At 40.5% G+C, this 13,136-nt stretch overlaps 1 protein-coding gene and 1 long non-coding RNA gene across 3 annotated transcripts; one reads left to right on the top strand and one right to left on the bottom strand.

Moving 5' to 3' along the window:
• Positions 1-214: 214 nt before the first annotated feature.
• Positions 215-3,830, top strand: LOC126409999 (uncharacterized). The gene is made up of 2 exons (XR_007573186.1): positions 215-2,715; positions 3,607-3,830. It is a non-coding gene; the product is annotated as an uncharacterized LOC126409999 (long non-coding RNA).
• A 363-nt stretch (positions 3,831-4,193) lies between these two features.
• Positions 4,194-10,378, bottom strand: LOC116252786 (nicotinate N-methyltransferase 1-like). Of its 2 annotated transcripts, none has more exons than XM_050077420.1 (3): positions 9,240-10,378; positions 5,268-5,332; positions 4,194-4,561 (listed from the first exon to the last, which is right to left on the bottom strand). In XM_050077420.1, exons 1-3 carry the CDS (start codon positions 9,946-9,948, stop codon positions 4,259-4,261), a joined length of 1,077 nt encoding a protein of 358 aa, XP_049933377.1. In that variant the 5' UTR covers positions 9,949-10,378; the 3' UTR covers positions 4,194-4,258. The 2 variants fall into 2 exon arrangements, with proteins under 2 accessions (XP_049933377.1, XP_031483179.1); XM_031627319.2 differs by lacking the exons at positions 4,194-4,561; positions 5,268-5,332 and adding exons at positions 8,454-8,897; positions 9,054-9,118 and having other exon boundaries at positions 9,240-10,371.
• Positions 10,379-13,136: the final 2,758 nt, after the last annotated feature.

Genomic DNA, 13,136 nt, shown 5'->3' with positions numbered 1-13,136 from the left:
GCACCCCTTAGCTCCACCCTTTTAAGGGTCGCTTGACAATGAAAACACTAGCAAACTATTTTATAAATGTACACTAAAAGTTATATAGCAGGATTGTTCCTTTTATGTTAAAATGTTCCATGAATTAAAATGCAGATAGTTATGGTAGTCCAACAAGACATGAATGAAAAGAAAACGAGAATCTCTCCAAACCCAGGACGGGCTGGATTTGATCTGGAACCGAACAAGTGAATGGACACGAATCAGAATTGACGAATTAAGTTGGTCATCTAAATCTGGATGCACACCAGAATCTCATAAAAGAAGTCCCTTTCCAAACCACCCAACAAAATTGGCGGGACTTCTCGTCGTGCTTTGTCCTTCGCAGCCGCACGGATCCCCTCGCTTCACCTTCTTGGGTCTCTCTGTTTCTCCCTTTCTCTGCATTGCAGCCCAAAGTCCACTCTGTTCGTCCGTTTGATTTGCATTTTCCTTTCTTCCGATCTGTTTTGCATTTCGTTTCCTGTTCTCTATGGATGATTCTTGCAGTGTGATGAAGATTTTTATAGCTAGGAAACTACATTTGCGTTGCATCGTTTTTGTAAGTTCTTTTCCTCTTTCTTGCTCTTATTAAATTCGTTGTGAAAGGTAAATTTCCAGGAATTTGCTTGTTAAGGCGTCAAGGAAGGTAGTGAATTTAGGAATCGTCCTGCCCCATTTGGTTTCCTCCATGAACATGACCCGTGCTATACAAGCGTTCTTTGCAGTGCATGTTCCTTTATTTGCTACGAGGGAATTTGTGTTATGTTAATTGTGCAGTTTTGGAGTGATTATGGGCATTAGGATCTTTTTGGATCCTTTTATTTTGTAGTTCCTACTTTGATGATGGTGGATTTGTGTCATTACCGTTTGTGATGTGGATATTTTGCAACTTGTTTTTTTTGGCTGGTGTCGTTTTAGTTCTGTATATGATAGTGCTTTTCTCTATGGTCATGTTTGCATAGACGAAACGAATATGAGTGTGACACTGCTATTCCCCCAGTTTCTCTTATTTTTTCTGTCAAAGTAGCTATCCCATCCCGGTTTTCTGCTCCACTTGCACCTCGAAAAACTGCAACGAATTCCAATGGTTTTCATGGCAGATCCCTTACCTCATGTCCCATAGACTGCTACTTGTGTTCCACTAAATGTTCGGCTACATTCGTGAAGCTAAGTTTTCTGCTCCACAAGGGTTGAATGTCATTTGATTAGGGGGGCAAGATGGTATCCATTTCTTGGTCATGTGCAACTAGTTACTGCTGTGTCCTTGGGTTTTGCATGTTACTAACATCTTATTACTTTTATTCCAATGTTTATAGACTTCGAACGCAGCCTTGATTATTTTTTGGGTTTACCATAGACTGCAATACAAATTACCTGAGCTGTTGGTTTTGAATAAGTTTTGTTAAAATTTGATTTGTTTACATGAAATTCTGTTTTCAGGTTGTCAATTCATGCATAAGGCATGTATTTACTGTTATTTAATTTGTTCTTGGATGTGCTGGTTCTTCACTGGAACATCTATGGCATATCAAAGGACTCAGACCACATTTACTGTATTGAAACATACTTATTCCAAGATTCTTTTCATTTTCTAATTGATCGCAAATCAGAAGGTTGCCTCAACTGGCCACCATCTTCTGCCATTGAAGAGGGAAAGAACTTAGAATGCTAAAATTTGTGTGTGATTTCTTTGCTTTTTCCTTTTTGATTGAAAAGAAAATTGGAAAAGCAGAACCAGGGAGTGGAGGCACCTTTCTGAGGTCCCTGGTTGTTTTGTTGCGTAAGCTATTAAGAGTTTAGATGGACAAAATTAGCAAGACATCTGTTCATCCATATTTGCCATTTTTCTGGTTTAACATCATACAGATGGACAATCTTCTGAGATTGCAAATGTTCTTGTTTTGTAGTTAAGAAAGCTTTTTTTTTTTTTTTTCTGGGGCCTAGTTTCCATTTCTGCGGTTAAACTTCCATCCTGAGTTAAGAAGAATGAAAATCAATTTTGTTGGGAAGCTAACGAAGAACAACTTGTGTCACTTCTAGCAACACTGATTTATTTTGCTATTCTTCAACTCAAATCACAATTTCTATAATGTATAAAGTCTATGCATGGTGAAGTCGTAGTTTGTACAACTCGAAATGCATAGAAACTCTATCAGCAAGTAAAGAGAAAAGACAAGATGGGCCAGATTCAGTATCCTGATAAATACTTCGATGACACTTACGCATACAGGTTCGGCTTCTTTTACCTTTCTCTGATTTGCTACAATATTAGCTGGCAGTCCGGATTTGTTCACTCTTTCCACAGTGCCAATGGATGGATCAGAGCCTATTGATTTGGTTTCTCTGGTCAAGGGAATGATGAAGAGGATACTCAAGATCCATCACCATGACCACCCAAGAAATTTCAGAGGACTGATTCCTGCAAGTATGTGAATGGCCAAGAGGAGAATCCCTTACTAGTGAGCCTCCGCTGTACCCCTGCCCCCAAGGTTGAAGGTTTGGTTCAGGACCTGGGTGACTGGTGTCACTGTTTGCGGTACAGGTGAGTAGTATCCGTAAGACTCGAATGGAACCGACAACGTGCTGTTTACACAGGGGTGTGGGAACTTCACAAGCACACAGGGCTGGAGCGAACTTGGCTCCTGGCAGCAGCCCAAAAAGAACCATTTTCTTGATCAATTCTGATGTCTATGGGTATGCCTCTCTCTCTTTCTCTCTCTCATGCGTGCACACACACACACACACATGCTTCCAAACATAAAGTAGCGCATGCTTCCAAAATAAAATAGTAGAAGCGCCATAAGGTAACTATTTTGATATTTGTTAGTACACAAGTTAAGAGTTTAGACAATTAGAAGACGTCTAACTTGGATAAGGTTGGGCAGCCGAGGACAAACTCTACGTTGGCGTGGCTAAACGAATAGCCTCTCGTTCCCCATTATTGATGTTGGTCGCTTGGGTTGCTTTACTTATCATATTCTTGAACGAACCTCATCCTTTCTTTTCGTTTTAATCTCTCATTGATTGACAACTTCTGTCTATTTGTGCTAATACTGTACATTCGTTTCCTTCCAATCCGGTATTTCACACTCACTTTTTTTGTAAATCGTGCACATGATCTCAAATCCCATACCCACCACATTATTTTCCCAAGCAATTTTGTTGAGTCACTTCACTTTCAAGCACTAAAAGTAGACCTAATAGGGTGGGGTTTCAGCTCCAAATGGGTGATAATATGAAGTCCTGGTGATCAAATTAAGGGTGCCGTGTGTCAGCTTTAAACTTTTGTATCTTTTGATACTTTGTTTTTCAAAACACTCTTTTCAACGTATTTTGGTCGATTCACAACCGGTTCAGCTAAATCATGAACTAGCTAAGTGGCCAAGGCGACAGCCCTGACGATTCCCGTTCAGAATGGTTCCAGACGATCAATTAAGATCCGATCAGATGTTGTTCTAGCCCAGTTCAATTTTTTACTAAAATTGCGAAACTGATGTTCGATGTAAATGTTAGTTCCTCTAGGCACGTCGATCTGATCTATTTCGGTATTTGATTTGTCTTCACTTCCTTCTCTTCTGACCTCAGAAGACTGCAGGCAGTTCTTTCTGTGCACTCTGTGACTTTTGTAGCTTGCATCGTAGACGCCATGTAGAGATCAAAGGGTGTGGATCTTTCTGTGAAGCCTTCCTGCACCTTTAAGCAGCTTGGGTTTGGAGGGGACAAGCCACTTTATCTCTATCTTTTTGTGAAAGGCCGGAAGATTTTTCCGTCAAGTTATATCTATACACAAATACTCATCCGGAATTTCATTCGAATCCACGTCCTTTCTTGAGCGCAACGAAATTGGAGATCGTGTACATGTTTGTATAACTTGCTAGCCAGCTAGCTCCAATTCAACTGAACCCATACCGAGAAAACAACATATTTACCAACAAAAGTTAAGCCAGATCAAATTACATCCAAACTAATGGACAAAGTTTAACACATCCACACACACACACACACACACACATATATATATATATATATATATATATATATATATATATATATATATATGTTATTCTAAGTTGATCCGTTCAATATGAAAGACTCGGACAACAATATATTGCCCTTATTTATCCAACTATATTTCCCCAGCTAGCTATTGTTCTCATAAAAAAGAGCCACAGGCGAGCAGGCTAAGCATCCGTGGGTGTATACAGCACCTCAATTTGCACAGTAAAATCAAGCAGCTCTACTTTTGGAACTCCATGAGGGTGGTGAAATGGTCAAAGTTATAGAATGCCTTGAAGCCGGTGAATCCAACTGCCTCACAAAGCTTCCTGTTCTCAGACTCGGTCCGGTTGCGACAGTTGGCCGCATGGAACGTCATTAGAAAAATGTCGAACACCAGCAGCATTCGAGTTCGTTCGCTGTCATCGCTCACCCTCGGCATCGCCATGTCGCAGAGAATGAACTTCCCGTTCTCTGGCAGAGCCTTGTGGCAGTTCTCCAACACCTTCTTGCACTCTTCGTCGCTGTAGGAATTTAAAACCGACTGCCCAGTGTAGGTGTGAAACATTTCATGTTAATAAACACCAACTTTCAAATCAGATTCGAGGATTATCTCAAATAACATCAAATTTGAGATGACATAAACCCAGTGGTAGAATCACAAATTTTGGCCGAGGAGCACTAACTCAAAAAAAGTCTCATTCTTTTGGGGTGCCAAGAAATGAGCAAATATATGAAGTCACAATTTAAAACCGGAGAAATTTTGAGGAGTTGGTGTCCGCAATTGCTTATAACTCAAAACATGTTTCTCTGCCACTTCCAAACCTGTACCAAAAGTAGGAGCAGTATCCAACACTAGAACTAACGTTTAAAAAATCTATCTCAATTTCTCAGGATGGTTCATGGTAAGAGTAGTAGAAAAAGAAAACCAAAAAGTTTCTTACAAAAGCAGCATCAACAAAATTGAAATGATAAAAGAAACATAAACATGTTTAAAATATATTACAAAATGGTTTCCAAAAAAATCTCAACTACGATCATGATATTCTTGTAAGAACTTCAAATTGGTTTGGAAGATTCCGTATGTCAGAAATTATTGGCATTTGCATTCTTCATTCGGGCATCTTAAAGTGCTGGAGGTAGTATTTGATTATTCCATTTGTTAAAAGACCCAATAATGATGAAGAGAACCGATGAAATAAGAAAGCCAATAAAAGGAATCGAGCAAAGAGTTTCAAATTTTTAAGAACCTTCATGAAGATGATATCTCCTTCAGGAACATAGTCGAACATGTTACCTCCAATGTGCGTCACACCTGTCACAAGCAAAGTTGAGATACATTGAGTGACAAGCTGTTATAAAAAATTACAAACAGGGGAGAGATAAGAAAGAGACCTTTGTGTTGGGGAGCAACGGCCACAACTTGAGGGAGGTCAAAGTTAATCCCTTGCAATCCCGGGTACCTGTCCACGATCATAGCCACGCACGAACCGGAGCTGCCGCCGACGTCCACGATTCTCTTCAACCCCTCGGAACCAAAGCCATCATAGGAGTCGAGCACTGCCCTCATGAATGGTAGCGAAATACTATTCATGGCTCTCTGCATCATCAAGCTGCAAGTGGAATCCCTGGCGTAGTACTCGTAGACAGGCACTCCATGAACCCTCTTGAACGCCTCCTGGCTCGGGTCAAGCACCGATTCATGCAAGTGAGGCCATGCTTGAACAAAAGCATCCTGGCAGTTTCGCAGTATGTAATCACCAAATGAAAATCCATGATCATCAGGCACGAGGGTCTGGCCGATGTGAGTCAACCTGAAGGCCTTGGCGGCCTGGTTTCCACTTTCCAGGACCCCTTCGAACACTCCATGGCTGGCGAGGACTTGGAGGATGCGTTGAAGGTTGGTCGTGTCCGGCTCGGTTGCTAGACCGAGCTTGGTCTGGATTAAGGCTGCAAGTTGCATGGGCGAGATGGGTAGGTTGGCTCCACCTTGCCAGACGAGGTCGGGTATGTTTAACTTGACTGCAGCATGGAGAGCCATGGGCACGCTCATAAGGTTCGCCAGGTACATCATCGTCAGCCTTGCTTCTTTGCTATCCATGCCTCTCTCTCTTTGGCTCTTGTTTTCTGTTCGCGGGCGCCACTCTTCTTTATAGCGTTCCTCGTAGCTTTGAGTGAGTTTGAGGTGAGTCCGCGTTCGGTGCACGCAACAAAAATATGTTAAAAGAAAAAAAAAATTGAAAAAACAATGTCTTTTCAAAATTTTCACTTTTTTCGATTTTTATTTTTATCTTTACAAAAAAAATTCTTTTTCTTAATAAACAAAGAGAATTTTTGTTATTTCACAATCCTTCTGCTTGTGTTTTTTTGTGTAATTTTGTTTTTTGCGGATTGTTTTTGTATTTAGGGGACCTCTTGTCCTCAAATTTTGTTATATATTCCCATTTTATCGGCTCTCTCTCTTTATAGGGTCACGTGTTCATGGACAAGTTGTCACGTAATTCAAACATATTTGCTGCCAAATGCCCTCGGAACATCTTGGGAGTTGCAGCACTTCTTTTGTCCTTTGCTGCAGGCAATGGACAAATATTTCCTGACCTTTTATTTAAGGTTTTTTGTTTTAGTCTCCTGATTTTTCTGACTGCTTACCTAGACTTGTATTTCCTTTTAAAGACAGAACGGACGATTCTCTTCGCTTGCTTTTTGAACAAAATTAAAAAATAAATAAATAAAAAGATTGTCGGCAACTTGCATTGGTCTTCACGGGTTGAGGGTTAGGTAAATTTTTGAGTGGTAAATTTACCATAAAATAAGTTTCAAGAAAAATTTATTAAAAGAAAAATTTTGATTTTTCCAACTCCAAACCATGTTTGATGGTTAGAAAGTTTTTTCCGTTCAAACATTATCCACGTTTGGTGCACAGGAAAAAACAAAAACCACAGATAAATTTACTTCCAATACCGAAAGATTTTGAGAACATGTCTCACTTTCTGGGATGAACAGGTCCTCCATGGGACCTCTTTGAATGACCAATCAACAAGTGTATGGTGTCGTTGGTATTTCATATTCATACTTTACTTACTAAGGAATAAGTTCAACAAGTTCAACTGGCCGTCGCAATCTTCAAAACAAGACTACACAATCCTTCAATGGAAGTTCAACTGGCCGATGTCTGGACTATACGATTCATATCTAAACCAATCGAACCTTTAAAAACTGCACCTTCATATCTCTAGAGAGAGACAGTGAAAAGAACATTCAAAATATACAAAAGAAAACAAGGGACTACTTTTAGATACAAACACAAACAAAGATCTGTTAACCTCCCAAACACATGGAAACTCGAGATAAAGTGAAATAAAGAACACCTTGCTTTACATTCTGACCAGAACCAAAACTAGATATCAGGAGAAAAATAAAGGATCGCGTTTACGATGGAAGTTCCTAACCTGAAAGGCGGATGCAGATGCAAGCGGCGACCAAAGAGAAATTAATCGGTTTAAACGTCTGGCTCAGAACGGATTTTTTTTGCCTTCAACTTCCAAATGTAAGAGAAGAATTTTGCAGACGAAAAAGCTCACACACCCACCTTCTTTAGAGTGTGTTATATATATAGAACCTTTATTTATTTCAGAAAAATTTTACTGATCCTTGAAGACATTACAGGTGAAATTAGCTCAATCATATGAAAATGCTTTCGTGCATGAGAGAATTACAAAACATATACAAAAATTTAACAAAATCACCTCAAATGGAACACTTCATTTGAGAACCATTCCAAGATTCATCAAGTCTTGTAACGCACAATTACAATGTTATAATGCTCCATAAATCTTGTAAAATGCAGATAGTTATAGTAGTCCAACAACCGGACTTGATCTGGAACCGAACATGTTCGTTCTTTTCCTCTTTCTTGCTCTTATTAAATTCGTTGTGGAAGGTAAATTTCGAGGAATTTGCTTGTTACGGCGTTAAAGAAGCTAAGTACATTTAGGAATCGTCCTGCCTATTTTCCCATTTGGTTTCCTCCATGAAAGTGAGACGCGCTATTCAAGTGTTGTTTGCAGTTACTTGCAGTGGATTTTTAATTTAGACCTTGTAAATCGTGGCATGTAATCATATTTGAAGGGCTAAAGAAAATCTATTACGTACTATTTAGCCGCATATAACCTCATCATAAGTGTACAAAAAATAAATGACCTACGACTAAAAAAAAAAAAATTATGGACGGAGAATCTTGATCTTATATGTTCCGGAAATGACTCAGACTGCAATCTCCGGTCCGTGGACTGTGGTTAAGTCGTTGTAGAGATTAGATTAACAGAGGCATAAGATTGTCTCTTGATATTATGTTTTTCAAAACAATTTTTGGTCGATTCACACAACGGATTCAGCTAAATCATGAATTTGCCAATCGGCCGAGGCTACACACGAAAGACTAGGAATATATTGCCCTTATTTATCCAGCCATATTTCCCGGCGAGCGATCATTCTCAGCAGGAAGAGCTACACACGACCAGGCTAGGCATCCATGGGTGCACACAGCCCCTTAATTTGCTCAGTAAAATCAAGCAGCTCTACTTTTGGAACTCCATAAGGGCGGTGAAATGGTCAAAGTTATAGTGTGCCCTGAAGCCGGTGAACCCAGCTGCCTCACAAAGCTTCCTGTACTCGGACTCCGTCCGGTTCCTACAGTTAGCCGCAAGGAACGTCATTAGAAAAATGTCGGCCACTAGCAGCATTCGAGTTCGCTCGCTGTCATCCGTCGCCGCCGGCACCACCGTGTCGCAGAGAATCAACTTCCCGTTCTCCGGCAGAGCCTTGTGGCAGTTCTCCAACACCTTCTTGCACTCCTCGTCGCTGCAGGAAGTTAAAACCCCCTGTCGAGTGTAGGTGTGAAGCGTTTTCATGTTATAAACATTAACTTAAACTCAAATCTGATCCGAGTTTTATCTCAAATGCAATCATGAAGAAAACCGATGAACTAAAAAAACTAATAAAAGGAATAGAGCAAAGAGTTTCAAATTTTTAAGAACCTTCATGAACATGACATCTCCTTCGGGAACATAGTCGAACATGTTACCACCAATGTGCGTCACACCTGTTGCAAGCAAAGTTGCATTTACAGAAATATTAGCTGCAATAGGACAGACCTTCAAACAGTGGTGCGAGTGACAAGCTGTTATAAAAAATTACAAATAAGAGAGAGATAAGAAAGAGACCCTTGTGTTGGGGAGCATCGGCCACAACTTGAGGGAGGTCAAAGTTAATCCCTTGCAATCCCGGGTACCTGTCCACGATCATAGCCACGCACGAACCGGAGCTGCCGCCGACGTCCACGATTATTCTCTTCAACCCCTCGGACCCAAAGCCATCATAGGAGTCGAGCACTGCCCTGAGGAACGGTAGGGAGATACTACTCATGGCTTTCTGCATCAGCAAGTTGCAAGTGGAATCCCTGGCGTAGTAGTCGTAGACAGGCACTCCATGAGCCCTCTTGAACGGCTCTTGCCTCGGGTCAAGCACCGATTCATGCAAGTGAGGCCATGCCTGAACAAAAGCATCCTGGTAGTTTCGCAGTATATAAGCACCAAGCGACAACCCCTGCTCGTCGGGCACGAGGGTCTGGCCGATGTGAGTCAACCTGAAGGCCTTGGCGGCCTGGCTTCCACTTTCCAGGACCTCTTCGAACACTCCGTGGCTGGCGAGGACTTGGAGGATGCGTTGAAGGTTGGCCGTGTCCGGCTCTGTTGCCAGACCGAGCTTGCTCTGGATTAAGGCTGCAAGTTGCTTGGGCGAGATGGGTAGGTTGGCTCCACCTTGCCAAACCAGGTCAGGTATGCTTAGCTTGACCGCAGCATGGAGAGCCATGGGCACGCTGATAAGGTTCGCCAGGTACATCATCCTCAGCCTTGCTTCTTTGTTCTCCATGCCTCTCTCACTCTCTCCTTCTCTATCGTCTCCTGTTCCAGAAGCGCTACTCTTCCTTTCCTTGTACCGTTCCTCTTATTATTCAGATGGAGCAGACGGAGCTGTCCCTCTCTCTCTCTCTCTCTCTCTGTCTGTCACTCGGATGACACGTTCATGGACGAACTATCACGGAATTCAAACACATTAGCTGCCAGGCGCCCTCGGATTCGCTTGGGAGTTGCAGTGCTTCTTTTGTCTTAGCTACTAGCATGCTGACCTTTTGTTTAAGCTTTTTTGTTTTTGCCTCCTGATTTTTCTGATTGCTTTCCTTTCTTAGGCACGTATTTCCTTTTATGACAGACCGGACGATTCTCTTCGCGTGTTTTTTCATCAAAATTGGAAAATAAATAAATAGAAAGATCGTAGGCAAAATGTGGAATGTACATTGGTGTTCACGGGTTGGGGATCCATGAAGCGACATTATGATCGATATGTTTAGTAGATAGAGGAGATAGGTTTTTGTTTTTTCTGATTTTCTAACTGGAAAAGTAATTTAAGTTATTTTAAATTGCTTTTTGAATTTATAAACATAAAAAATATGGCTGTAGCAGAAAATATCTAATGATACGTGTATACTGCATGGGACCCTATAGATACAGCCAATATCGTCTAAGTCTTTTACTGTGCATGCATTGCAATGTTATAAATGGAATCTTCCTTGCGGCCAAAAGAAATTATTACGTTAACTTTTTAAAAATGACAAGAAAATGTAAATAAACAAAGATTGTAATATATTCAAAATATTTGAAAAGGATAAGACAAAGAAGAATAATGTAAGATACATGAAAATTAATTGGTTTAAACGTCTGGATCAGAAAGAACTTTGCCTTCAACTTTCAAATGTAAGAGAAGAATTTACGATGGGGGAAATCTCAGATGGCATTTGCACGAGAAAATATCGCAACTCACCTTCTTTAGAGTGTACTATGTATATAGATAATCTTTCTTTCTTTCTGAAAATTTACTGACCTTTGAAGATATTGTAGGTGAAATTTTACCCGGTGAAGTTTAGGCACGCAGTAGTAATCAATTCACGCTTAGTGAAAATGCTTTCATGCACGAGGGAACTACAAATCATATACAAAAACATCATTTAAGAACCATTCCAAGATTCGTAAGCCACACATATAATGGGTAATACAAGGTAAATCTTGTATTCTCTACAAACAAATTAATATTGTTCCTTCAACTCCAAATCTTTATGTCTTCCCCATAGATCCCTTCTTCATTAATACCTGCCCAGCAACTCAACTCTTGAAAAGTAAGGGAAATATTTCATTTAAAGGCCCACATTTTTGCTGTGTCCCAACAACAGGCTCATGTTCAGCATTTGTTTTTTTTGGGTTTCACTTGTGCATGTCGTCACCGTCAACTTTATATCTGTTCGGTTTAATGTCCACTCATATTTGAAACCATTAATATTTTATATTATAATATTTCGAAATCTCTTAACAACGTGCCAAGAATTTTTAAAGGTACCATCAACAATACATGAAAAAACCCGTTGAATTTTTTTAATCAGGCCAGATACCCAACTGACCATTGGGTACCTGGTCAGTTACCCACCCTTAATCATGACCAAGGGAGGCATTTCCTTGTTCATGAAGGGTCTATAGATTCCATATGTGGCGATGGAAGAAGCCTCTACAGGTAGGGGTGAACAACGCGACTCATTTAAACTCGACTGGTAAGTGAGTTCGAGCTGCATCTTATGTTGAACGAGTCGAGCTCGAGTTCACGAGCGACTCGTTCAATCAATCGAGTCGAGTTCAAATTCAGTGATATGAACTCGTTAAAGCTCGACTCAAAACCGTCTCAGGCGGGAAATGAAAAGTTTTAACTTTTGAGTTTTAGGTTTTGTTTTCGCTCTCCCTCTCTCTGACTCTCCGTCTCGAAACTTCTCCCTCCTTCGCTTCAGCCTTTTCAGCCCAAGCTTTCCTTTTTAGTGTCAACATCTTTAGATTTTTATCTTGCTGCTTTTATTAGTATCCTTTTTTCCTATTGGTAATTGCAAGGGCACGAGATGTGTTGCTTTCAGCATGATTGCTGCCGGTCATCCTAATTTTCTCAGTTTGAGTACTTAACTTTCTATCTGATCGACTATTTTGGCAGAAAAGTTATTGCTGATGACTAAGGGTTTTCTGTCTAACAATGTCATTTAGCATGTTGTTAGCATATGTATTAGCATTTGGTATCATGTGCCACATACGCCAAAAGGGGAACTCCACAACTTTTTTGAATATCAGCATCAGAGGCAATGGATTCCTGCACCAGATGACAGTAAACGGCCTTGCCCCATAAAGCTTCAATTCACAATGTTGGGCCGAAAGCTCAATGTGAACACAAGACCAGTAAGTACTTGTTCTAGCCTACACATTCTGTCAGATGCTTTATGAGAAGCTGTCATAGTTTGCTCCACGCGTGTGCTTCTTCATGTAGCCTCTAGCTGCTTATGCAATAAATTTGTGAAAGCAAGTATAGTCAATCTTACAGTTCCGGACTGCTTCGGTCATAGTCTTATCCACTTTTTTGGAAAAGGAATTTGTTCTATTCTTCACTGAACTGTTCTATTCTTCACTGAACTCCTATCTGTACTTGACACTGGAACAGATTATGGAAAAGTTGTTTGCCATACAAAACAATTAGTGTTGTAGATGTGTTTATGATTGTTGTTGGTTTGCAGCTAATCAATATGACATCTTTACTTACAGGTTAACTCTGGAAGGAAACCTGTAACAGGAATCCGTCTGTTCCTAGAAGGAGATGTTGAAGAGAAGCTCACCATCCATATCCAACACCTTTCCTCACTACCTATCTCCAATGAGCTTGCCTATGGATCTGGTATTACCTGTTCAGTGCTCTCTGGCTATGACTGACAAATCGGCCTGGATAGTAACACTTGAAAATAAACTGAACCTGATTATGTTGGTCTCTTATTGGAATATGCATTGGATGCCACAAATCTAAATGAATAGGTAAAACCTGCTGGTCATCCTAATTTTCTGTTAGGTGGCATTGCACAAAAAAAAGTAATGGCATAATTGAATGGTTGAACTGACAGCAGCAAACTACGTATTCGAGCCTTAATCGAGCTCGCGGTCGAGCTCGAGCTAGATGACTGTAAACGAGTTTATCGAGCTTAATCGAGT

Source organism: Nymphaea colorata, chromosome 4 (assembly GCF_008831285.2).
Source record: "Nymphaea colorata isolate Beijing-Zhang1983 chromosome 4, ASM883128v2, whole genome shotgun sequence".
Lineage (NCBI taxonomy): Eukaryota > Viridiplantae > Streptophyta > Magnoliopsida > Nymphaeales > Nymphaeaceae > Nymphaea > Nymphaea colorata.
Note: the sequence above shows the minus strand (reverse complement) of the source record. Positions and strands in the feature narration are given on the sequence as shown.